This window comes from Pristis pectinata, chromosome 1, assembly GCF_009764475.1.
Source record: "Pristis pectinata isolate sPriPec2 chromosome 1, sPriPec2.1.pri, whole genome shotgun sequence".
In the NCBI taxonomy this organism is placed as follows: domain Eukaryota; kingdom Metazoa; phylum Chordata; class Chondrichthyes; order Rhinopristiformes; family Pristidae; genus Pristis; species Pristis pectinata.
Window position 1 is genome coordinate 4,376,523 of NC_067405.1, and position 27,258 is coordinate 4,403,780.

General features: G+C 45.2%; 1 protein-coding gene across 1 annotated transcript in view; it reads right to left on the bottom strand.

Annotated features, from left to right (window-relative positions):
* The window catches only part of catip (ciliogenesis associated TTC17 interacting protein), a 47,592-nt gene that overhangs the window by 12,154 nt on the left and 8,180 nt on the right, over positions 1-27,258 (bottom strand). The window contains exons 2-6 of the mRNA XM_052024865.1: positions 18,820-19,370; positions 16,047-16,232; positions 12,874-12,929; positions 6,527-6,613; positions 1,332-1,499 (exon numbers count right to left, since the gene is read on the bottom strand). Of these exons, the coding sequence (XP_051880825.1) occupies positions 1,332-1,499; positions 6,527-6,613; positions 12,874-12,929; positions 16,047-16,232; positions 18,820-19,354 (1,032 nt within the window). The 5' untranslated portion in view covers positions 19,355-19,370. The remainder of the gene's footprint in view (positions 1-1,331; positions 1,500-6,526; positions 6,614-12,873; positions 12,930-16,046; positions 16,233-18,819; positions 19,371-27,258) is intronic.

Genomic DNA, 27,258 nt, shown 5'->3' on the forward strand with positions numbered 1-27,258 from the left:
AATTGATAAGAGCTTTGGGAGCTACAGAAACGTAGTCATGAGGAGAGATTGTGTAGGTTTTCTTTGGAATGAAGGAGGCTGCCTCACAGCTCCCAGGACCCGTTTGATCCTCATCGCAGGTACTGTCTGTGTGGAGTTTGCACGCTCTCCCCGTGACTATGTCTTTCCTCCCACATCCAAAGATGTGCGGGCTGGTAGGTTAAGTGGTCGGTGTAAATTACTCCTTGTGCGTAGGTGAGTGGTAGAGTCGGGGGGAGTTGAACGGAATATGGGGAGAATAAGTTACAGGGAAAACTCGTGGGGACTGGGATTGCTCTGTGAGCCAGCAGAGACTCAAAGGGCCAAATGGCCTCAATGTTGAAATTATGTATGGAAATGTAATTGGGGGAATATAAGGTCATGAGAGGTTCAGGCAGGGTAAACAGAATGGAGTTAATGGACCCTTAGCAAAGATGTCAGGAACTTGGGTTAAAGTCCATTGGTAGAAGATTTAAAGGGAGGTTTGGGCAGGCACAGTAGTGTAGCGGTTAGCGTAACGCTATTACAGCACCAGCGACCCGGGTTCAATTCCAGCCACTGTCTGTAAGGAGTTTGTACGTTCTCCCTGTGTCTGCGTAGGTTTCCTCCGTGTGCTCCAGTTTCCTCTCACATTCCAAAAGATGTACGGGTTAGGAAGTTGCGGGCGTGCTATGTTGGCGCCGGAAGCGTGGCGACACTTGCGGGCTGGCCCCCAGAACACTCTACGCAAAAGATGCATTTCACTGTGTGTTTCGATGTACATGTGACTAATAAAAAAAGATCTGATCTTAAAAATAAATATTTCTACTTAATGATGGGGCAAATGGCTGTAAATTTCTATGATTCTGTGGTTTCATGACAAGGAGCAGATCAAAAACCCGACATGCCTGCCACCTGTGGGAACAGGTGAAGGTTGTATGTGAATAAATGGTTCATGAAAGTAAATTTTGCAGAGTCCTGTGTGTGTAATAGCTATTCATGTCTGAAGCAAATCACAGTTGCTCTTGGGATCATTTATTGGCCATCCCTACTTGGTCTTGGGAATCACTGCAATCCTTGTGGTGAAGGTACTCCCACAGTGCTGTTGGTGGGAAGTTCCAAGATTTAGACCCCAGCGATGATGAATGAGTGGTGATACATTTCGCAGTCTGGATGGTGCGTGACTGGGAGGGGAAGCTGCAGGTAGTGGTGTTCCCATGAGTTGCACGCATCCCAATTAGTGACCATCACCCTCTAGAGCAATGTCAGATTTGCCACAGGAGACCCAATCTCTAACCTGCTCTTGTAATCGCAACATTTTTCTTGGTACTTACATATGTGGATGTGGAAAGTTGCATTTCGGTGTCAAACGAGAGGAAGACCATGTTGTCAGGGACATTATTTCGTCGGGCCATAATTCGTAAAAGCAACAGATTACTTGCTTCCGACACAAAGCCTTCCATGTCCGTCAGGCTGAAGCTCAAAGTCTCAGACTTCATGTTCTGTTCCAACATAAGGAAAGTGAACACATTGACTATAGGACACACAAACTGGTTGGTTTTACATTGAACCTGTACCTCAGAAACAGGTCATTTGGCCCAAATGATCCATGCCAGCACTTTTTCTCCACACAAGGTTTTCCCCCACGTCTTCAACACCTGAACAGGATAACTTGAAATCCTTTCTCCCTTGTGTGCTCATTCAGCTTCCCTGCCATTAGCCCCAACCTCGTTTGCTGGGAGTAAGTTCCACAATCTCCCCACTCTGGCTAAAGAGACTTCTCCTCAATTGACAATTGGATTCAATGGTGAAATGAAAACAGAAACTGCTGGAAATCCTCAGCAAGGCTGGGAGCATCTGTGGACGGAGAAACAGAGTGACTGCTTCAGGGCGATGACCTTACCTCAGAAGCTCATCAAATCTTGTCAGTGATGCTCCCTGACCCGCTGATTGTTTTCTGCATTTCATATTTACAGATCTGCACTGTTTTGCTTTTGGATTCATTAAACTCTTTCTTGTAATTATGGCCCTAATTGTGGATATTCCCTTGTATAAATATCTTCTACATGTGCATCTAACAAATCTCTCTATAATTTGGTTGAGATATCTATGACTAAAAGATGAGAATCTACACTCACAGATCATACAACAGCACAGCACAGGGACAGGCCCTTTGGCCCACGTTGTCTGCACCAACCAAAATGCCAATTAACCTGCACAGCTGCCTGCACATGGTCTGTATCCCTCCATTCCCTGCCTGTTCATGTGTCTATCTAAAAGCCCCTTAAACATTACTATTGTATCTGCTTCCAATACCTCCCCCGGCAGTGTGTCCCAGGCATCTACCACCCTCTGTGTTAAAAAAAAACTTGCCTTGTAAATCTCCTTTAAACTTTCCCCCTCTCCCTTTAAAGCTATTTGACACTGGCACACTGGGAAAGAGATGCTTGACTCTTTCCCCTACCTATGTTTCTTGTAACTTTACAAACTTCTATCAGGTCCCCCCTCAGCCTTTTACACTCCAGAGAAGATAATCCAAGTTCATCCAACCTCTCCTCACAGCTAAAAATTTGGAGTTTAGAAAAATGAGTTTAGAGGTGATTTTATTTAAACCTGTAAGATTCTGAGCGGGATTGACTAGGTACAAGTCCTCCCCTTATTGACCTTGCACCTTCTTGTCTACCTGCACTGCACTTTCTCTTTATTCTGCATTCTGTTATTGTTTTACCCTGTACCACCTCAATGCACTGTGTAATGAACTGATCTGTATGAACAGTACAAGTTTTTTACTGTACCTTGGTACATGTTACAATAATAACCCAATTCCAATTCCCCGAGTCATGAATGCCCAACTTATGGACATCTCGTACATAGGAACGAGCCTTTGGGAGACTGGCAGGATGGATGGGGATGGATTTAGTGGCTGCTGCGGGGCTGTAGGTATCTTCTGTTGGGTGGGAACGGGGCAGATCCCCCTGCCTTCTCTCACCCTTGAGCCACAACACTTCCCTTCAACTACTTCAACACAACTACTTCCGTTCAACCATCCGGTTCTTGAACTAACCGGCACAACCCTAATCACTACAGTTCAACAACACTATGACAACTTCCATCACTTTGCACTAAAATGGACTTTTTTTTTGTTCTAATTGTTTTTTTCTTGTAAAAATAGTGTACAATTTATGATGCTATGTGCCTGTGACGCTGCTGCAGGTAAGTTTTTCATTGCACCTGTCCATATGACATTAAACTTGACTTTGACTTTTCCATTTTAGGGACAGTTGGTTATGAACAGTTATGAATTGTTATGAACAGTCAGGAACGGAACACTGTTGTAACCTGAGAACTGCCTGTGTAGGATTATCCCACTGGTGGGAAATCCATAAACAGGGGAGAAATCTTTAGGACAAGGGGTCACCCACTTAATATCAAGATGAGGATAAATTTCTTCTCTCAGAGTACCATGACCATTTTAAATTCTTTCCCCCACAGAGCTGTGGAAGCAAAGTCATTGGAGGCCAAGATTGTTGGTCAAAAGGGGGAGTCAAGGGTTATGAGGAACAGGAAGGAAAGTGAAGATAAGACCAAGTTCAGATCAGCCATGATCTTATAGAATGGCATGGCAGGCTTGAAGGGCCTGAATGGCCAGCTATTGTTTTTATGTTCTTAAATTCAGTCTATTGCTGACAAGGCTGGCCAGTGAAGTGAAACTAGGGAAAACGTTTTGTCACAGGGAGTAGAAATTTCTCCCCTCAAAAATGCCATAGAGGCTGGAAGTTAATTGAAAATATTAAAACTGAGATAGGCGGATTTGTTCAAGTGATGGAAGAGTAACAGTACGGAAGAAGGCCATTCGGCTCCTCATGTCCATGCTAGCTCTGCAATAGCAAAGCACCAGTTGGATTGCCCTGTAATTCAGGGCCCCATGGCCCTGCAACTTTCTTTTCCTTCAAGAACTCTTTGAAAGCCATGACTGAATCTGTCTTTAGCACCTTATCAGGCAAAACATTCCAGATACCATCAGCACTGTAGTGTAGCAGTCAGTGCTGCTGCCTTATAGTTCCAGGGTTTGGTCCAGGCCTGGGATACTGTCTGTGTGGAGTTTGCATGTTCTTCCTGTGACTGTGTGGGTTTCCCCCGGGTGCTCTGGTTTCTTCCCACATTCCAAAGACGTGCTGGAAGGTGCATTGACCACCGTAAGTTGTTCCTTCATGCTGTGGCAAAGGAATTAAAAAGGAGTCGACGAGCATGTGTGAGAGAGAATAATTTGCAGTGCGGCAGAGAAACAAGGAGAGGGAGAATGGGACTGATGGGATTGTTCTGCCGGGGTCTGGCATGGACCCTATGGGTTGACCTTCTGTGTCGTAATAAGCAACTCAATCACATGTGCAGCGTAAAAATGCTTTTTCCTTATGCTTTGCTTAGGCAAGGGTATTGAGATTACAGAGCCAAAGTAGGTAGATAGAATTGATACAAATGAGATGTGATGGTGGTGCAGGCTCAAGGGGTGGAATGTCTTGCTCCTGCTGCTATTTTCTTGCTTCTTGGCTTAAAGTCGTGTCCAAGAGGTGCTTTGCTGGCTCAAGCAACAAACATGCTGGAGGAGCTCAGCAAGTCGAGCAGCATCTGTGGAGGAAAATGGACAGTCAGCGTTTCAGGATGAGGCCTTTCATCTGGACTGAAAGATAGAGGGGAGATGACCAGTGATGGGAAGGAGCAGAGCAAGAGCTGGCAAGCTATAGGTGGATCCAGCTGAGGAGGAGAAGGAGGAAAACTCCTTCAAAGTTGGCATGCCTTGAAGATACTTCATAGTGGAGCAGCAAAATGGAGACACAAGAGACTGCAGATACTGGAACCTGGAGCTCCAGAGTCCAGCATCTGCAGTCTCTAGTGTCTCCACTGCTTTGCTATCTGCTCCCCCAATCCCCTTGGTGATCCTCTGTACGGATTGGGTCTTTGCCATTGTGCGGCCAGTTTATGAGTCTGAGGGGTCCAGTGAAACTCTCATAACAGCCTAGCCCAGTCTGCCTTTGATTCCCTTTGATTGTCTCAGCTCCACCAGACAAAAAAAAGCTTTGGGCTTCCTCCTGTTTATATTGTCGAGATCCTGTGATCTTAAAAGGGAAAAAAGTAAGAAACATTTCTCTATTGTATATGTATATGAAGCGAAAGAAAACAGGGTTAGGGTAAGGGGCAGACAGTTTAGAGGGGATATGAGGAAGAACTGTTTTGCTCAGAGGGTGGTTAGTATCTGGAACTGAGGGGTGGTGGAGGCAGAGACTCTCAAAGCATTGAAGAAGCATCCAGATGAGCACTTCAATTACCAAGGCATAGAAGGCTACAGACCTGGTTGAGTGGTGCTGCATCAACAACCTCTCTCTCAAGGTCAGCAAAACTAAAGAGCTGTTTGTTGACTTCAGGAAGGGGAAGGAGGGTGAACATGTGCCGGTCTACGTTGGGGGTTCGGCGGTGGATAGAGTCAGCAGTTTTAACTTCCTAGGCGTTAACATATTGGATGACCAGTCCTGGGCCCAGCACATAGGTGCAATCACAAGGAAGGCACACCAGTGTCTTTACTTTCTTAGGAGGTTAAGGAGGTTTGGCTTGTCACCGAACACTCTAACAAACTTCTACAGATGTACTATTAAACTATCCTGACTGGTTGCATCATGGTCTGGTACGGCAATTCGAATGCGCAGGAATGTAAGAAACTGCAGTAAGTAGTGGACTCTGCCCAATACGTCACTGGCATATCCCTCCCCACCATCGGTAGTATCTACAGGAGGTGCTGCCTCAAGAAGGCAACATCCACCATCAAAGATCCCCACCATCCAGGGCATGCCATCTTCTCGTAGCTACCATCGGGCAGGGGGTAGAAGCCTGAAGTCCCACACCACCAGGTTCAGGAACAGCTACTTCCATTCAACCATTTGGTTCTTGAACCAACCAGCACAATCCTAATCTCTACAATTTAGCAGCACTATGACCACTTTGCACCAAAGTGAACTTTTTTTTCTAATTGTGTTCTTTCTTGTAAAAATTGTGCATAATTTATGTTTTTCTCGTGAATGCTGCTTATCTGATGCTATGTGCCTGTGATGTCGCTGCAAGTAAGTTTCTCATTTCACCTGTGCACACATGTACTTGTGCATCTGACAATATACTCAACTTTAGGTTTGACTTTGCAAATGGGATTAGTATTGTTAGGTCAGGTGGTCAGCGTGGGCATGGTGGGCTGAAGGGCCTATTTCTGTACTCTATGACTATGATTCTGGTCACTTTATTCTGCATTCTGTTATTGTTTTCCCTTGTACTACCTCAATGCACTGTTGTGATGAAATGAATTGTATGGAAGGCATGCAAAACAAGTTTTTCACTGTACCTCGGTACATTTGACAATAATAAACCAATTTACCAATTCTGTGGATACATGTTGCCAAAGTGCAGAGGCAAGTGGGTGTACATCATGTCATTAACCCCCTTATTAGAATGCTATAAAGTGTTGGAGCTAATCCTTACATTTCCTTACCTCACCCATAGTGACGTGCCTTGTCAAGACATAACCATCTTGTTCCTTTTTCATTAATGTTTTCTTAACCAGAGAGTGATCCTTCAGCTGCAATCCAGCCAACCAAAATAAAAACAGAGTAGAGAATTGCTGTCAACATTTACCGCACAGAAACATAGTTTTGTACAGCGGCTCTACTTCATTTCGGAGTTTGAGGAGATTCAATATGAAACCAAAGGAATCTTACAAATTTCTGTAGATGTACGGTGGAGAGCATTCTGACTGGTTGCATCACCTCCTGGTATGGAACCTCCAATCTCCAATGTGCAGGATCACAAGAAGCTGCAGAGGGTTGTAGACTCAGCCAGCTCCATCACGGGCACAACCCTCCCCACCATTGAGGACATCTTCAAAAGGCAGTGCCTCAAGAAGGCAGCATCCATCACTAAGGACCCTCACCATCCAGGACATGCCCTCTTCTCATTGCTACCATCATCCATGAACCCATGAACACTACCCCATTATTCCTTTATTTTTGTAATTTATAGATTTTATGTCTTCCACTGTACTACTGCTGCTAAACAACAAATTTCACGTCATATGTCAGTGATAAATCATCTGATTCTGATTCAGAAATGGGTCCTTTCAATCCACCTTCTCCTTGCCTATCTATTCTCAATCCCATTTGCCCGTACCCCTTTAGACCACTCCTATCCAAGTACCTGTCTAAATGATTTTTAAACATTGTAATTGTATCCACGTCCACCACCTCCTCTGGCAGCTCATTCCAGATAACTACCACCCTCCCTCCTCTGGCAGCTCATTCCAGATAACTACCACCCTCTGTGCCAAAACTTACCCCTCAGGTCTCCATTAAATTTCGCCTCTCTCACCTTAAACCTGTGCCCTCTACTTCTAGACCACTGTCAAAGGAAAAAAGATCCTGACTATCTATTCCTCTCATAATTTTATAAACCTCTACAAGGTCACCCTTCAGCGTCTGACGTTTCAGTGAGAATAAACCCAGCCAATCCAATCTCTCCTTATAACTACAGCCCTCCAGTCCAGGCAACGTCCTGGTGAATCTCTTCTGCACTCTCTCTATTGCAGTCATCACCAATAACTTGACCTGGTCCAGCCACGTAGATGCTATGGCCAAGAAAGTACACTAGTGCCTCTGCTTCCTCAGAAGGCTAAGGAAATTCGGCATGTCCCCAATAACCCTCACCAATTTTATCCTATCCGACACATCATGGCTTGGTATGGCAATTCCATTGCTCAAGTCTGCAATGATCAGAGCCCAGTCTGTCACGAAAACCAGCCTCTCCTCCATTGACTTTGTCTGCACTTCCCACTGCCTTGGGAAAGCAGCCAACATAATCAAGGACCCCTCCCACCCTGGTCACTCTTTCTTCTACTCCCCATCAGGCAGAAGATACAAAAGCTTGAGAACAAGGCTCAAGGACAGCTTCTATCTCTCTGTTATAAGACTCTTGAACAGACCTCCTGTACTATAAAGATGAACTCTTGATCGCTCAATCTACCTCATCATGGCCTTACACCTTATTGTCTACCCGCATTGCACTTTCTCTGAAACTGTAACACTATATTCTGCATTCTGTTATCTTTTTCCTTTTATGAAGCTCCATGCACCCATGTATTGGAATGATCTGTCTGTATGGCATGCAAACTAAGCTTTTCACTGTATCTCAGTACAGGTGACAATAATAAACCAATTACCTATCATGCAAAATGTAAAAACAAGAGAAGAAAATGATACCTGAAACTTCTTATTCAATCTGCAAACTTTCCTCACCTTACAGCAATTAAATTCTGAGTCACCACGAGGAATATTGACTTATTTTGTTTAGTCCCTATGTCAAGCCATAACAAGCGTAGTTCCTTCCTTAACAGCAGAATATTACATTACATGGCAAAACACTCTAGTCCTTATTAAAACTGCATTTTCTGTCCCAATGAGAGTTAGAATATGGCACAGAAAATGGCCATTTGGCCCAACCCATTCATGCTGGCATTTATATCTGGAGAGGGTGCACAGGAGATTTACCAGGAAGTTGCCTGGATTGGAGGGCTTTAGTTATACCATAGAACCATAGAACCATACAGCACAAAATAGGCCCTTCGGCCCACCATGTTGTGCCGTCCATTAAACCACCCTCACACTATCTAACCCCTTCCTCCCACATATCCCTCTATCTCACATTCCTCCATATGCCTATCCAACAAGCTCTTGAACCTGTCCAATGTATCTGCCTCCACCACCACCCCAGGCAGTGCATTCCATGCACCAACCACTCTCTGGGTGAAAAACCTCCCCCTGACATCTCCCTTGAACCTTCCACCCATAACCTTAAAGCCATGCCCTCTCGTCTTGAGCATTGGTGCCCTGGGAAGGAGGCACTGACTGTCTACTCTATCTATTCCTCTCAATATTTTATATACCTCTATCATGTCTCCTCTCATCCTCCTCCTTTCCAGTGAATAAAGCCCTAGCACCTTAAGCCTCTCCTCATATTCAATACGCTCTAATCCAGGCAGCATCCTGGTAAATCTCCTCTGCACCCTCTCCAACGCCTCCACATCCTTCCTATAATGAAGTGACCAGAACTGAACAGAGTACTCCAAGTGTGGCCTAACTAGAGTTTTGTAAAGCTGCATCATCACTTTGCGGCTCTTAAACTCAATCCCGCGACTTATGAAAGCTAACATCCCATAGGCCTTCTTAACTGCTCTATCCACCTGTGAGGCAACTTTCAATGAACTGTGAATATGAACCCCCAGATCCCTCTGCTCCTCCACACTGCCAAGTAGCTTGCCGTTTACCCTGTACTCTGCCCTGGAGTTTGTCCTTCCAAAGTGTACCACCTCACACTTCTCCAGATTGAATTCCATCTGCCACTTGTCAGCGCAGCTCTGCATCCTATCAATATCCCTCTGTAAGCTCCGACAGCCCTCCACACTATCCACAACACCGCCGATCTTAGTGTCGTCCGCAAACTTACTAACCCAGCCTTCCACCCCCTCATCTAAGTCATCTATAAATATCACAAAAAGTAGAGGTCCCAGAACCGATCCCTGCGGGACACCACTAGTCACTGCCCTCCAATCCGAGGGCACTCCTTCCACCACAACCCTCTGCTTTCTACATGCAAGCCAATTCCTAATCCACACAGCCAAGCTTCCTTGGATCCCTTGGCCTCTGACCTTCTGAAGAAGCCTACCATGAGGAACCTTATCAAACGCCTTACTAAAATCCATGTAGACCACATCCACCGCACTGCCCTCATCAATCTTCCTCGTCACCTCCTCAAAGAACTCTATCAGGCTTGTGAGGCAAGATCTTCCCTTCACAAAGCCATGCTGGCTGTCCCTAATCAGTCCATGATTCTCTAGGTGTTCATAGATCCTATCCCTTAGAATCCTTTCTAACAGCTTACCCACCACAGACGTGAGACTCACCGGTCTATAATTCCCTGGACTATCCCTATTACCTTTTTTGAACAAGGGGACAACATTCGCAACCCTCCAATCCTCTGGCACCATCCCCGTAGACAACGGGGTCTCAAAGATCCTTACCAGTGGTTCAACAATCTCCTCCCTAGCCTCTTGAAGCAGCCTGGGGAAAATCCCGTCAGGACCCGGAGATTTATCTGTCTTAATATTATTTAACAACTTCAACACATCCTCTCTCTTGATATCTGCAACCTCGAGAACATTACCCCTACCAGCACTCCCTTCCGCGTCATCAAGACCCCTCTCCTTGGTGAATACCGAAGAGAAGTACTCATTGAGAACTTCTCCCACTTCTGCCGCCTCCAGGCACATTCTCCCACCTTTGTCTTTAATCGGACCTACCTTTACCCTAGCCATCCTCCTACCCTTCACGTACTTGAAAAAGGCCTTGGGATTTTTCTTAACCCTACTAGCCAACGCCTTTTCATGTCCCCTTCTAGCTCTCCTCTGCCCTTTCTTAAGTTCCTTCCTCGTTACCCTATATTCCTCATGGGCCCTGTCTGAACCTTGCTGCTTATACCTCATGTACGCTACCTTCTTCTCCCTAACAAGTCGTTCCACCTCTCTCGTCACCCACGGTTCCTTCACCCTGCCATTCCTTCTCTGCCTCACCGGGACATATTTATCCCTAACATCCTGCATAAGATCCCTGAACATCGACCACATCTCCATGGTACATTTTCCTTCAAAAAGGACATCCCAATTTACACTCCCAAGTTCTTTCCTTATAGCCTTGTAGTTCGCCCTTCCCCAATTAAAAATCCTCTTGTCCTCTCTGCACCTGTCCCTGTCCATGACAATTTTAAAGGTTATGGAGCAATGGTCACTGTCCCCCAAATGCTCACCCACCAATAGATCCTTCACCTGTCCCGGTTCATTTCCTAAAACTAGATCTAACATGGCATTCCCTCTAGTCGGCCTGTCAACATACTGCGTCAGGAATCCCTCCTGGACACATTTGACAAATTCCGTCCCATCTAAACCTTTGGCACTAAGCAGGTTCCAGTCTATATTTGGGAAGTTGAAGTCTCCCATTATAACAACCCTGTTACTTTTGCTTCTCTCCAAACACTGCCTGCCAATCTGCTCCTCTATATCTCTACTGCTACCGGGGGGCCTATAGAATACTCCTAGTAGAGTAACTGCTCCTTTCTTGTTTCTTAATTCCACCCATACGGACTCTAGAGATGATCCTTCTACAATATCCATCTTTTCCACATCCGTAACAGTGTCCCTGACCAGTATCGCCACCCCTCCTCCTCTTCTCCCCCCTTCCCTATCCCTCTTAAAACACTGAAAACCAGGAATATTCAATATCCACTCCTGTCCTGACGTCAGCCACGTCTCAGTAATAGCCACGATATCATAGTCCCCCATACTTATCCAAGCCCTCAGTTCATCTCCCTTATTCCTGACACTTCTTGCATTTAAGTAAACACACTTCAGTCCATCTACCTTACTACTTTTACAGCCTGTATTCTGCTTCTCCTTCCTCAAAGCCTCTCTACCTGTTTGATCTAACTTTTCCCCATCCCCTTCTTCCTCTGACCTACTCCTCCGGTTCCCTTCCCCCTCACAAACTAGTTTAAACCCTCCCGAACCACCCTAGCAAATCTCGCCGCAAGGATATTGGCCCCCTTCTGGTTCAGGTGTAACCTGTCCTCTCTGTACAGGTCCCACCTTCCCGAGAAGAGATCCCAATGATCCAGAAATCTAAAACCCTCCCTCCTGCACCAACTTCTCAGCCACGCATTTATCTGCCACCTCCTCCTACTCCTGCCTTCACTATCGTGCGGCACCAGCAGCAATCCCGAGATTGCTACCCTTGAGGTCCTGTTCCTCAATCTTCTGCCTAGCTCCCTGAACTCTTCAGGACCTCATCCCCCTTCCTACCTATGTTGTTGGTGCCAACATGGACCACAACTTCTGGCTGCTTTCCCTCCTGCTCAAGAATCAAGAGATTGGATCGGCTGGGCTTGTTTTCCCTGGAGGGAAAGAGGTGAGGGATAACCTGATAGAGGTGCATCAAATTATGAGATACTGTAGATAGGGTAGTCAGAATCTTTTTCCCATGGTAGGGGGATAGGTTTAAGGTTGGAGGGAGGAGCTTTAGAGGGGACCTGAGGGGGAAGTTTTTTTTTCACACAGAGAGTGGTTGATATCTGGAAGGAGGAGCTGCTGCTGGAGGAGGTGGTGGAATCAGATCCAATCTCTACGTTTCAGAGTCATCTAGACAGAGGCATGAATAATCAAAGCATAGAGCCCACAGACCTAATGCAGGAAAATGGGATTAGTATAGATAGGTACAATGGTCAGCATGGACGCGGTGTTTCCTTGCTGTACAATCCTAATTGGCACTAATGTCGTTATGTTTATTTTGTCGTGTAAGTTATGTGTAATTTATGTTAATTTAAGTCCATATTAACTTATGTTTGCCATGTTTGTAATGTACTGTGCTGCTGCTGCAAAAAGCTCACTTTCATGGCATTTATACCCTGGGTATGTTTGCCAATGGTAATGAACTTGAACTAGTTGTCTTCCCTTCCGTCTTTCAGTCCAGATGAAAGGTCTCAACCCGAAACATCGACTGCCTATTTCCCTTGACAGATGAAGCCTAACCTGCTGCATTCCACCAGCAGCTTGCTTTTTGCTTCTGCTCTGACTTCATGTTTACCTCAGCTATTTGCCTCTAGATTATCCATCCTCACTACCCTCTCAGTAGAGTAGATTTTCCTGAATTCATTATTGGATTTATTGTCAGCCACCTTAAACTTAAGGCTCCAGTTATGATCTCACCCACAAACAGAACATTCAATGACGAGGCAGTAAGTTACCTTTATATATTCATGGTGATGTAGCTCCATTGTTTCAAGTTTACTGGAGATGTGGGCTGAAAAATAAAGCTCTGTTATAGAAGTTAATTATAATGTTCCTTAAAGCACGTACAGCATGGTGTCACACTGAGACTGGAGTTCTGTGTGCAATACCCCAATCAAATTAATCCATCGGAAACGGTAACCTGTGAAGTGTGTTTGTGTGTGTGTGTGTGTGTGAAATGACCCCTTATCACACCTTGACATGCCGTGCCATCGAGAATCATGCATTTAAGGTGAGAGTGGGAAAGTTTAAAGGAGGTGTACAGGGCAGTGTTTTCTACCAGAGACTGGTAGGTGCATGGAACGGGCTGCCAGGGGAAGAGGTGGAATCAGATACAATAGTGGTTTTAAGATTCTATTAGATGGACACATGAATATGCAGGAATGGAGGGATATGGATCACGTACAGGCAGAAGGGATTTAGTTTAATTTGCCATCGTGTTTACTGCAGACATTGTGGGCCGAAGGGCCTGTTACTGTGCTGTATTGTTCTGTGTTCTAAGTATCATAAAATGAGTAATATGTTGCTAAACCACCTTACCTTGGGAGTATGTAAAAAGATGAGGAACTGGGAAGTTGTTCTGGTGGCCTGAAGGAACAATGGTCTGTCCCATTGCTAACACAGATCATCTGGTTATTGTCACACTGTGGGACCTTGCACATTGGTGCTGTGTTCCCTACAGTACAGCAGTGACTACACTTTAGAAATATTTCTTCAGCTGCAATAATCTTTGGAACAGCTGTAGAAATGCAAAACTTTCTTTCAGTGGGGTCTGAGTCAGCCTTCTAAAACCCTGGATTTGTAACTGGAAGGTTCTGGGTTATTCTCAGAGATGAGACAGATAATCCCAAAGTGAAATCCATCCTTCAGATTAGGACTAGGCCAGAAAAATAGCTGTGTTACAGAAGTTATAGAGTCATACGGCATGAAAACAGGCCATTCAGCCCACTGAATCCATGCCACCCTTCAACCACCCATTTACACTAATTCTACATTCCCATCAACTCCCCCCAGATTCTACCCATCCCCTAACCACAAGAGGCAATTTACAGCAGCGAATTAGCCTACCAACCTGCAGGAATTTGGAATATAGGAGGAAACCAGAGCACCCACAGGAAACGGAAAGAATATGCAACTCCACAGAGAAACTGTTGAAGTCTCAGGTCGAGACCCTTCATTTGGACCCAAAATGTCGGCTGTCCACATCCCCCCACAGATGCTGCCTGACCTGCTGAGTTCCTCCAGCAGATTGTTTGTTGGTCCAGATTCCAGCATCTGCAGTCCCTCGTGTCTCCACAGAGAGATGTTCCCTGTTAGAGGTTAATGCACATACAGCATGGTCTCATACTGAGATCAGATGACTACAGGGTGCCTGAGATGGGGGCCATCACACAAATCAGCCGTGGTTCTGTCTGGGACTCTACCATGGCAGATGGAGACAAATTTAAAGCAGATGCTAAGCCACCTGTGGAGTTTTTAAAGTCATGGATTCATCCAGCACGGAACAGGCCATTTGGCCCATTATGTCCATACCAACCACCAAGCAGCTATCTATAGTAATCCCATTTTACAGCAATTGACTCATAGCCTTCCATGCCCTAGCGATTTAAGTGAGCTGGTCTCACCTAGGTAGTAGGATGTAAAACAAAGAATAGAACAGTACAGCAATAGGCCCTTTGGCCCACAATGTTGGTGCCAAACGTGATGCCAAATTAGACAAAATCCTTTCTGCCTGTACATGATCCAGATTCCTCCATTTCCCTGAAAATTCATGTCTCTATCCAAAAGCCTCTTAGCTGCCACGTAGGGGTTCTTGTTCCCAAGCAACAGCAGGGATGCCCTCCACAGTCAAATAGCCTATTGATGTCATTATAGGAAGGATGTGGAAGCATTGGAAAGGGTGCAGAAATTTAACAGGATGCTGCCTGGTTTAGAGAGTATGCATTATGAGGAGAGACTAAGGGAGCTACGAAGGAGGATGAGAGGAGACATGATAGGGGTGTATAAAATATTAAGAGGAATAGATAGAGTGGACAGCCAGTGCCTCTTTCCCAGGGCACCAATGCTCAATACAAGAGGGCATGGCTTTAAAGTAATGGGTGGGAAGTTCAAGGGAGATATCAGAGGAAGGTTTTTTACCCAGAGAGTGGTTGGGGCATGGAATGTGCTGCCTGGGGCGGTGGTGGAGGCAGGTACATTGGTCAAATTCAAGAGATTACTAGATAAGCATATGGAGGAAATTAAAATAGAGGGATATGTGGGAGGAAAGGGTTAGATAGTCTTAGGCGAGGTTTAAAGGTCGGCACAACATTGTGGGCTGAAGGGCCTGTATTGTGCTGTACTGTTCTATGATGTCCACATGATGAACTTGTGGACTGGTTGCTTGGGTAAGGTAGAAGATGGTCTCCTCTACATCAGTGAGACCAAACCTGACGCAGATTGGGTGGGCCGCTTCATCGAGCACCTTCGCTCTGTCCGCTGCAACAGGCAGGATCTCCCAGTGGCCACCCACTTCAATTCCACTTCCCATTCCCATACTGACATGTCTGTCCACGGCCTCCTCTACTGCCACGTTGAGGCCAGACACAGTTTGGAGGAGCAACACCTCATATTCCGTCTTGGAAGTCTCCAACCTGACAGCATCAACATCGATTTCTCTAACTTCTGGTAACCCCTCCCCTCTTGTTTTCCTTCACCCTCTCCCCCTTTATTTTCCCTTTTCCTGTGGCCCCTTCACCCCTTCTCTTTCCCTCCAGCACTCTTATGCCTGCCCACCTCCTTCCCTATATTCTATGGCGTACTGTCCTCTCCTATCAGATTCTTTCTTCTTCAGCCCTTTGCCTCTTCCACCCATCACCTCTCAGCTCTCCCCAACCTTTTATTCCAGCTTCTGCCCTCTTCCTTTCCAGTCCTGATGAAGGGTCTCAGCCTGAAATATTAACCGTTCGTTTCCCTCCATAGATTGCTGCCTGACCTGCTGAGTTCCTCCAGCATTTCGTGTATGTTGCTGAAAAAGTTGGTCTGATGGTTCCAAGAGGAATACAGCCCTGCTAAAGCCAGTGCCTGCAGGTGGGGACAGGAGAGATAAACTACTTGAAAACCGAGAACCGGGGTGACAAAGGTGCCTTACCTGAGATGGATGTTCCGCAGGGAATGTCGTCAATGGCGCCATGGCTGTTAGCAGCGACACTAATACATTGCGTTCCTTTGTAGAAGGTGGGGTGAATAGAAATGATAAATTCACCCAGCTCTTTCCCCGTATCAGAAATCGTCACCAGAGAATCGGTGAAGTATGTCAGTGCCAGATCCTCCAGAGCTGAAATACATAATTTATCTCTGCTTCATTAGGAGTTTGAGGAGATTTGGTACGTCACCAAAGACTCTTGCAAATTTCTACAGTTGTACAGTGGAGAGCATTCTGACTGGTTGCATCACCGCCTGGTATGAAGGCTCCAATGTGCAGGATCGAAAGAGGCTGCAGAAAGTTGTAGACTCAGCCAGCTCCATCACAGGCACAACCCTCCCCACCATCGAGGACATTTTCAAGAGGCAGTGTCTCAAGGAGACGGCATGCGTCACTAAGGACCCTCACCATCCTGGACATGCCCTCTTCTCATTACTATCATCGGGGAGGAGGAACAGGAGCCTGAAGATCCACACTCAACAATTCAGGAATAGTTTTTTACCCTCCGCCATCAGATTTCTGAACGGTCCCTGAACCCATGAACACTGCCTCATTATTCCTCTTTTGACTACGTATTTATTCTTGTAGCTTATCGTAATTTTTATGTCTTGCACTGTACTGCTGCGGTAAAACAACACATTTCATGACATATGTCAATGATAACAAACCTGATTCTGATTCTGCAAAGTGGCGCAGTTGTTAAGGGAATTGTTAAGAGGATAGGGAATGGGACTGATGGCTCTGCTGGGAGCTCTCATGGGCTGAATGACCTCCTTAGTGAAGGGATTGTTGGTCCGGGATCAGGATACCCATTTCCTCCCAGCACCTTGCATTAAGCTACAGTTCTCAACTGGCAACCTTCATTATACAATGAAGCGCACCAATGCCTCTACTTTGTCAGGGCGCTAAAGAAATTTGGGGTGTCCCCTTTGACCCTCACCAATTTTTATCGATGCACCATAGAATGCATCCAATACGGATGCATCACAGCTTGGTATGGCAATTGCTCTGCCCGAGACTGCAAGAAACTGCAGCGTTATGAATACAGTTCAGCACATCACAGAAACCAGCCTCCCCTCCATGGACTCTGTCTACACTTCTCGCTACCTCAGAAAAGCAGCCAGCATAATCAAAGACCCCACCCACCCCAGACATTATCTTCCCGCCCATTGGGCAGAAGATGCAAAAGCCTGTCACTTTCTCTGTAACTGTAACACTTTATTCTGCATTCTGTTATTGTTTTCCCTTGTGCTACCTCAATGCGCTGTTGTAAGGAATTGATCTGTATGGATGGCATGCAAAACAAACTTTTTCACTGTAAGTTAGTACATGTGACAATAATAAACCAATTCACCAATTTTCAACATCCCAACACACTTCAGAGGAGCATGCTCAGCTACCAAGTCACCTGAGGAGCTTGTCGAGTTATGGATTCATTCAGCAAGGAACAGGCCATTCGGCCCACTATAGCCATGCTAGCCATCAAGTAGCTATCCAAGACACAAAATGTTAGAGGAACTCAGTGGATCAGGCTGCATCAATGGAGGAAATGCACAGTTGAAGTTTCGGGTTGGGACCCTTCAATTGAGTCCAGGTCTGCTGAGTTCCTCCAGCTTTTTGTGTGTTGCTCCAGATTCCAGCCTCTGCAGTCTCTTATGTTTCCAACTATCTATACAAACCCATTTTCCAGCATTTGGCTTGTAGCCTCTACACCCTGGCAATTTAAGTGGTCCTCTATATACTTCTTCAATCTTGTGAGAGCCTCTGTCTCACCACCCAATTAGGCAGTGCACCCCAGATTCCAACCACATTCTAGATAAAAAAAGTTCTTCCTCAGATCAAACCCTGGTGCATATGACAATAAACTAATCTGAATCTCTATATCTCCTATCCCTTACCATGCCCTTTGCTTACAGACACCTCTGCAAATGGAAAAGTTTCTCACTATCTATCCTATCTATGCCCCTCATCATTTTGTATGTCTCAATCAACCTATGAAAACAAAATCAGCCTGTCCAGTCTCTCCTCATAGCTCAGCTCCACATTAGTGCAGCTCATTTGGTTTGTTAGTTGACATGGAGATTAAAGTCCCCCATAATTATTCTATTGACCTTGTTACATGCAGCTCTAATTTCAAAGAAGATACAAAAGCATGAAAGCACGTACCACCAGGCTCAAGGACAGCTTCTATCCCACTGTTATAAGATTACTGAACAGTCCCCTAGTACGATAAGATGGACTCTTGACCTCACAGTCTACCTCAATATAGCCTTGCACTCTATTGTCTGCCTGCACTGCACTTTCTCTGTAACTGTAACACTTTATTCTGCATTCTGTTATTGTTTTCCCTTGTACTACCTCAACACACTGTTGTAATAAAATGATCTGTATGGACGGCATACATAAGGAAGTTTTTCACTGTACCTCAGTACATGTGACAATAATAAACCAATCTCTCACTAATTTACTTATTTACTAATCTCAAGAGTTTTGAATCTTTGGAATGACTGAGCAGGGGTGAGGAGCTGCTCCTGTTTATCTTTCTTATTATGAAGAAAGCATAAGGTGTGATTGGCAAAAGGACTAGGAAGTTTGGACTTGGGCAGTAGAGGTTTGGATGACCATAAGTAATAGAACAGAAGGAAACACAGGACACTGCGAAGCGTATCCCTCTGGATGAGGCTAGTGCTGTCTCCGGCTACAGAAGGAAGATACTTACTGATTGAAGCCAGGAAACTGATGGCTTCTGGACTGGCTGTCGGCAAAGGCAGTGGTGGTGGCGACACCTGTACTGGTGGTTGTGGGAGTGCCAGTTCTTTCTGCTGATCCAGATTTATGAGCTGTTTATCGGAAGTATTCAGTTCTGGGCTTTTTGTCTCTTCTGGGGATGTTCCCTCTCTTGGGGTTTCCTTTCCTGGGGACGTTGCATCTCCGAGGGATGTTGGCTCTGTGAGGGATTTTCCCTCTCTTGGGGGTGTTGGTTCTGTGAGGGATTTTCCCTCTCTTGGGGATGTTGGCTCTCCTGGGAATGTTGGGTCTTTCCGGGATTCTCCCTCTCCTGAGACTGTTGCTTCTATCAGCGATGTCTCCGGTGAGAAGGTTGCTGCTCTCGGGTTTCTTGCCTCTTCCAAGCTTGTCTCTTCTGATGATAATTCCGCTCTCAGAGATGGCACCTCACCGAGGGATGCTCCCTCTGTTGGGGACGCTCCCTCTCCTGGGTGCAATGGTGGTTCCTGATTTTCGGAGGTCGACATTCTTCAACGTGCTGCCCTACAAAAGAATGGAAAACTTCAGTAAAACTTCTCATTGGTCACGGTGTGCCAGAGGTGTTGCACCCCTAACTCTCAAGCATAATTACGGAAGAATTAGAAGTAGCAGGAAGCCATTCGGCCCTTTGCACCCATTCTACCATTCAAGAAGATCATGGCAGATCAATGACCTCATCATCCCTTTCCTGCACTAATCCCATGTCCCTTAATGCCATGACTAAAAATGTATCCATTTCTGTTTTGAATATACTCGTCAACTGAGTTTCCACAGCCCTTGGGTACAGAATTCCAAAGATCTTCACCACCCTCTGGCTGAAGAAGTTTCCTGTTGACCCTTTATCCTGATACTCTGACCCCTGGTTCTAGACATTCCAGCCAGGAGAAACATTAAATCCTCACCTACCCTGACAAGCTGCTCAGGATTTTGTATGTTTCAATAAGATCACCTCTCATTCTTCTAAACTCTAGAGCATGGCCCCAACAATCTCTGCTCACAGAGACAATCACCATCCCAGGGATTAGTCTGGCAAACTTTCACTTCTCTCCCTCTATTGCAAATATACCTTTCCTTAGGAAGGGAGGCTAGACCTGTACAGAATATACTTGAAGGATCTACCTATGATAGGGTGGATCAGCAAACTGACCACAGCACCACGGGATGGGGGCTGTTCAAATGGAGGGAGTGAAACGAATATAGTGATAGTCGAGGACAAGTTGCAACTGTAAGGTCGATGTGGGAACCAATGACATAGATAGTATAGATGGTTTCTTGATGGTCATTTCAGTGCTATATAACTATGACTCTATGAGGTAGGACAAAGAAGGGGTATGAGCAACTAGGGTCCAGATTAAAAAGCAGAACCATAATCTCTGGATTATCTACTAAACCATGTGCACATTGGCATAAAGTAAGTAAATTCAGAGAATTGAGTGCGTGCCTCAAAGATTGGTGTGGGAGAAACTGATTTCAATTCATGGGACGCTGGCACTAGTTCTGGGAAAAGAGGGAACTGCTCACAGTCTTCACAGTCCCAATGCACATAGCCTTTTTCCCAGGGTTGGGGAATCAAGAATCAAGGGTTGGGCATAGGTTTAAGGTGAGAGGGAAAAGATTTAATAGGAACCTGAGGGGCAACTTTTTCATGCAGAGGGTTGCCTATATATGGAGTGATTTGCCAGAGGAAGTGGTTGAGGCGGGTACATTAACAATATTTAAAAGACAGTTGGACAGGTACATGGATAGGAAAGGTTTAGAGGGATATGGGCCAAATGCGATGAGTTCCAATGGGCGTCTTGGTTGGCATGGACCAGTTGGGCTGAAGGGTCTGTTTCCATGCTGCATGACTGTATGCTCCATCAGGACGAGCTTCACATGAATTAAATTGGGGGAAAGGAATTGTCGATGTTTCCGTTCGAAACTCCGCATCAGGTTGTCAATGATTTCCTTCCTCCCACAGATGTTGCTCGACTCACTGAGTTCCTCCAGCAGATTGTTTGTTGCTTCAGATTCCAGCATCTGCAGTCTCTTGTGTCCCTCCGTTTTATTAGTTTAATATGGAATCCACGCAGAAAGACAGAGGGAAGCAAAGCAGAGACCAGAGCAAAAGTTAGAAAAGAGAAAAGTAAGAGTGGAGTACAGAAAAGTCAAACACAAAGGACACAAAGTCAAACGCAGGTCAATGAACTGTGGCACAAATCAGTACAAAGGGGTATGATTTAGTGGCCATTACAGAAACGTGGTTGCAGGCTGGAGATGAGTAGGAATTTAATATCCAAGGGTATCAGATACTACAGAAGGATAGGCAGAGGGAGGTGGGGTAGCGCTCTTAATTAAGAATGAGATTAGGGTGACAGTGAGAGACGATATAAGATCTAAGGAGCAGAATGTTGAGTCCATCTGGGTAGAGATTAGGAATAGTAAAGGGAAAACAATCTCTGGTGGGACTTGTCTCTAGGCCACCGAATAATAACATTACATTGGCACAGGCAATAAACCAAGAAATATAATGCATGTGAGAATGGAACAGCAGCTGTCACGGGGGACTTTAACTTGCACATAGATTGGGCGCATCATGTTGGTCGAGGCAGTTTTGAGGAGAACTTCATAGAATGCATCCATGATAGCTTTCTTGAACAGCATGTTAGTGAACCTACAGGGGAAGATGCTATCTTACATCTGGTCCTGTGCAACGAGACAGGTAAAATTAACAATCTTGTCGTTAGGGATCCTCTTGGAAAGAGTGACTATACTATGACTGAATTTCTCATACAAATGGAGGGTGCAATAGTTCAATCTAGAACCAATGTATTATGCCTAAACAAGGGCGACTACAATGGGGTGAGGGAAGAGTTGGCTAGTGTAGACTGGAAACACAGGCTATGTGGTGGGAAAGTTGAGGAACAGTGGAAGACTTTCAAAGAGATTTTTCATGGTGCTCAACAAAAGTATATTCCAGTCAAAAGCAAGGACAACAAGGGTGGGGAGAGCCAGCCTTGGATAACTAAGGAAATAAAAGAAGGCATCAAGCTAAAAGCTCATGCATACAAAATTGTCAAGAGTAGTGGGAAACTGGAAGATTGGGAAAACTTTAAAAAGCAACAAAGAATCAACAAAGCAACAAAGAAAGCAAGAAGGAAGAAAGATTATGAAAGTAAACTAGCACAAAATATAAAAACAGATTGGAAAAGTTTTTATAATTATATTAAGAGGAAAAGGGTGGCTAAAGTGAATGTAGGTCCCTGGGAAGGTGAGAAGGGGCAATTAATATTGGGTAATGTGGAAATGGCCAAGGCCTTGAATGACTATTTTATGTCACTCTTCACGGTGGAGGACACGTCTAACATGCCAAAGAGAGATGTTCTGGATGCGATGGGAGGTGAGGACCTCGATACAATCACTGTCACTAAAGAGTAGTGATGAGTAAACTACTGGGCCTAAAGGTAGACAAATCCCCTGGTCCTGATGGGATGCACCCCAGGGTACTGAAAGAAATGGCGGAAGTTATGGTAGAAGTGTTTGTGATAATATACCAAAATTGTCTGGACTCTGGGCAGGTCCCAGCAGATTGGAAGACAGCGAATGTCACGCCACTGTTTAAAAAAGGACGTAGGCAAAAGGCAGGTAACTATAGGCCAGTTAGCTTAACGTCTGTAGTCAGGAAAATGCTTGAAGCTATCATTCAGGAAGAAATAGCGAGACATCTGGATAGAAGTGGTTCCATCAGGCAGACACAGCATGGATTCAGGAAGGGCAGGTCCTGTTTGACAAACTTACTGGAGATCTTTGAGGATATAATGAGCGCAGTGGATAGAGGGGAACAGGTGGATGTTGTATATTTGGATTTCCAGAAGGCATTCGATTAGGTGCAGCACAAAAGACATTCATAAGATAAGGATGCACGGATTTGGGGGCAATGTATTGGCATGGATAGAGAACTGGTTAACAATAGAAGGCAGAGAGTTGGGATAAATGGGTGTTTCTCTGGTTGGCAATCGGTGGTGAGCGGGGTGCCACAGGGGTCTGAGCTGGGCCCACAACTGTTCACAATTTGGAAAAGGGACTGAGTGTAGCATATTGAAGTTTGCTGATGACACTAAATTGAGTGGAAAAGCAAATTGTGCAGAGGATGCGGAGAGTCTGCAGAGAGATATAGACAGGTTAAGTGAGTGGGTAGATGGAGTACAATGTTGGTAAATGCAAGGTCATCAGGTTTGGAAGGAAAAATAGAAGATCAGATTATTACTTAAATGGTGAAAGATTGCAGCATGCTGTTGTGCAGAGGGACTTGGGAATGCTTGTGCATGGATTGCGAAAGGTTGGTTTGCAGGTGCAACAGGTTATCAAGAAGACAAATGGAACGCTGGCCTTCATTGCTGGAGGGATTGAATTTAAGATCAGGGAGGTTATGCTGCAACTGTACAGGGTACTAGTGAGGCTGCACCTCGAGCACTGCGTGCAGTTCTGGTCTCCTTACTTGAGGAAAGAGATCCTGGCTTTGGAGGCAGTACAGAGGAGGTTCACCAAGTTGATTCCGGAGATGAGGGGGTTAGCCTATGAGGAGAGACTGAGTCGCCTGCGACTATACTCACTAGAATTCGGAAGAATGAGAGGGGATCTTATGGAAACAGAAAAAGTTATGAAAAGGATAGATAGAGGCAGGAAGGCTGTTTCCACTGGTATGCGAGACTAGAACTAGGGAACATAGCCTCAAGATTCAGGGTAAAAGATTTAGGACATAGATGAGGAGAAACTACTTTTTTTCCAGAGAGTAGGGAATCTGTGGAATTCTATGCCCAGGGAAACAGTAGAGGCTACCTCATTAAGTATATTTAAGAAACAGTTAGATAAAATTTTGCATAGTAGGGGAATTAAGGGTTATGGGGAAAAGACAGATAGGTGGACCTGAGTCCACAGACAGATCAGCCATGATCTTATTGAATGGCGGAGCAGGCTCGACGGGCCAGATGGCCGACTCCTGCTCCTATTTCTTATGTTCTTATATTAGTGATGTTGATTGAGAGATAAGTGGTGACATGGAGGTGTAAGGGGTGACCTTATAGAGCTGTATAAAATCATGAGCGGCATAGATAAGGTGAATACAACAGTTTTTTTTTCGGGGAAAGGGAATCAAAAACAAGAGGGCATAGGTTTAAGGTGAGAAGGGAGAGATTTAAAAGGGACCTCAGGGGAAACTTCTTCATGCAGAGAGTGGTCTGTATATAGAACGAGGTGCCAAAGGAAGTGGTTGAGGCAGGTACATTAACAACATTTAAGAGACACTTGGACAGGTACGTGGATTGGAAAGGTTCAGGGGGACAAGGGCCAAATGGAGCTAGCTTCGATGGGCGTCTTGGTTGGCATGGACTGGTTGGGCCGAAGGACCTGTTTCTGTACTGTATGACTGTAAGCTCCATTAGGGCAAGCTTCACATGAATCGAATTGGAACCAGTGCCCTAATGAATTGATCAACCAGGGCTGTAGATAAGATTCTAAACTAAATAGCAGGGTGGTGGGGGAGGTGGGGGAGCGGGAGTGGGGGAGTGGGGCTGTGGGCGCGAAGATCTAGATTAAAAATTTTAAAGAGAAAGAATGAAACAACGATACAGGATTACAAAATGGGGAACGGTGACACAAGAAACTGCAGATGCTTGAATCTGGAGCAAAGAACAAATGAAATTGCTTTCCCCTCCACACCCCAACCCCCCACAGACGCTGCTTGACCCGCTGAGTTCCTCCAGCAGTTTGTTTTTTGCTTCAGTCTGGGGAATGGTAACCAGAGCCTGTCAGGAAAGGTCAGTGCATCAAACTTATACCAGAAATTAGCAGAGCTGGGAACAATAAGACAGAGCTGAGGCTCTTTATCTGAATGGATGCAGCATTTGGCAAGTTAAACCAGCACTTACACCATGAATAGCAGGGCCCTGGAGAGACCTCGGGGTGCAGGTACATCATTCCCTGAAAGTGGTGACACAGGTAGACAAGGTGGTGAAGAAGGCGTTTGGCATGCTTGATTTCATCAGTCAGGGCACTGAGTACAGGAGTTGGAGTATCTTGTAACTGTACAAGTCGTTGGTGAGACCACACTTGAAGTATATTGTGTGCAGTTCTGGTCGCCCTGCTGTAGGAAGGATGTCATTAAACTGGAGAGGGCACAGAAAAGATTCACGAGGATGTTACCGGGACTGGAGGGCTTGAGGAATAAGAAGAGGCTGGGACTGTTTTCCCTGGATCATAGGAGGCTGAGGGGTGACGTTATGGAGGTTTAGGAAGGATGTAGGAAGGAGGAAGGATGTCATTAAACTGGAGAGGGCACAGAAAAGATTCACGAGGATGTTAGCGGGACTGGAGGGCTTGAGGAATAAGAAGAGGCTGGGACTGTTTTCCCTGGATCGTAGGAGGCTGAGGGGTGACGTTATGGAGGTTTATAAAATCATGAGGAGTGTAGATAAGGCCACAGTCTTTTTCCCAGGGAAATGGAGTCCAAAACTAGAAGGCACATATCTAAGGTGAGAGGGGAAAGATTTAAAGGGGATCTGAGGGGCAAGTTTATCACACAGAGGATGGTGGGTATGAGGAGGTGTAGGATTAATAAACTATAACTGTATTCATATCTTAAGACGGATGAGAATTATGGCTGCTCGAAATACTTCAGGCCAGAACAGCCACAACACTGCTTTCCTGGGCTGGGTGCTGTGTGGTAATTGCTGTGCCTGGAACTTAATTGGATTCCCATTATGTTTGACTATGGAGATGACGGTCAATCTTAACAGGAAATGGGAAGGCTGTCTCAAACAATGAAGGTGATACCTGCCTTTGCCTCACCCGATTGCAAAACGATTAGCTGAACCTGGGGTGTGAGGCTGCTCTTTGTCCATCTGCAGTAGCCCTTTGTCCGTTTCCTGCTCAACCAAGAACTCCGGCGCCTGACTCATTAAAGTGTGGGTGACAATGTTTGTATAAATTACCGTTTGTCCCCTCTGTACCTCGGAGAACCCCGCTGCTGACTCTGCCTGAGAGTAAGGAGGTTTCTCCCTAGCAATATATTGCTAAATAAATGTGTTTGAATTAACCTGTGGCACTGTGTGATTTACAGCAGACAGAAGTGGGACTTCAAAATCGGGTTAACAGGTATACGGAACAAGCTGCCAGAGGAACTGGTTTAGGTGGTACAATTACAACATTTAAAAGACACTTAGATAGGTACATGGATAAGAAAGGTTTAGAGGGAAATGGGGCAAATGTAGGAAAATGGAACTAGCTTGGATAGACATCTTGGTTGGCATGGACGAGTTGGGTTGAAGGGCCTGTCTCCATGCTATATAACTCTATGACTTGTGACAAAGTAGATGAGTTAATAGCACAAACATAAATAACGGATACAATCTAATAGTCATTACAGAGAGGTGGTTGCAAAGTGACGAAGGTGAGTAATTAAATATTCCAGTATACTTAACCTTAGAAGATGAAGGCAAAGTGGGAAGGGTAACCCTGATAATAAAGAAGGAGGGAAGGCAAGAAAGGAGGATCTTAGCTCAGACAATCAAGAAGTAGCATCGGTTTGGGTGGAAGTAAGAAACAGCAAGGAGTAGGAAATATTGGTTGGAGTTGAGTATAGGCCACGAAAGAGTAATCATAATGTAGGGCATAGTACCAATCAGCAAATTAGTGGTGCATTTAACAAGCCTAATAGAATAATCATGGGGGACTTTAATATCCACTCTGATTGAGCAAACAAAATGAGCTGTAATAATATGGACATGAATTCTATAAGAGATTGTTTTCTAGATTGGTACAGGCTGTCCCTTGGTCCGTTTTTACAGAGGTTCATTAGTCAATTTTGTCCATAAGTCGGAAAATACACAAAATTGCTTAATATGGTAACCACACCTCCACAGTATTGTAATGAATGGCACAAAAGACTGTTAAGAAAGAAAAATTACTAGAGTCACAGAGTCATACAGCACGGAAACAGGCCATTCGGACCAACTCATCCATGCCGACCAAGGTGCCCACTTATGCTGGTCCCATTTGCCTGTGTTTGGCCCATATTCCTCTAAACCTTTCCTATCCCTATACTTGTCCAACTGTCTTTTAGATATTATTGTACCTGCCTCAACTACTTTCTCTGGCAGCTTGTTCCATAAACACACCACCCCCTGTGTGAAGAAGTTGCCCCTCAGGTCCCTATTAAACCTTTTGCCTCTCACCTTAAACCTATGCCCTCTAGTTTTTGGTTCCCCTTCCCTGGGATAAAGACTGCTAAAAGTGGAGAGAGAAAGGAAACCGGTTCTGCGATTCGTAGGAATGAATATGGTATTGGTTTATCATTGTCACTTGTACCGAGGTACAGTGAAAAACTTGTCTTGCGTACCGATCGTACAGGTCAATT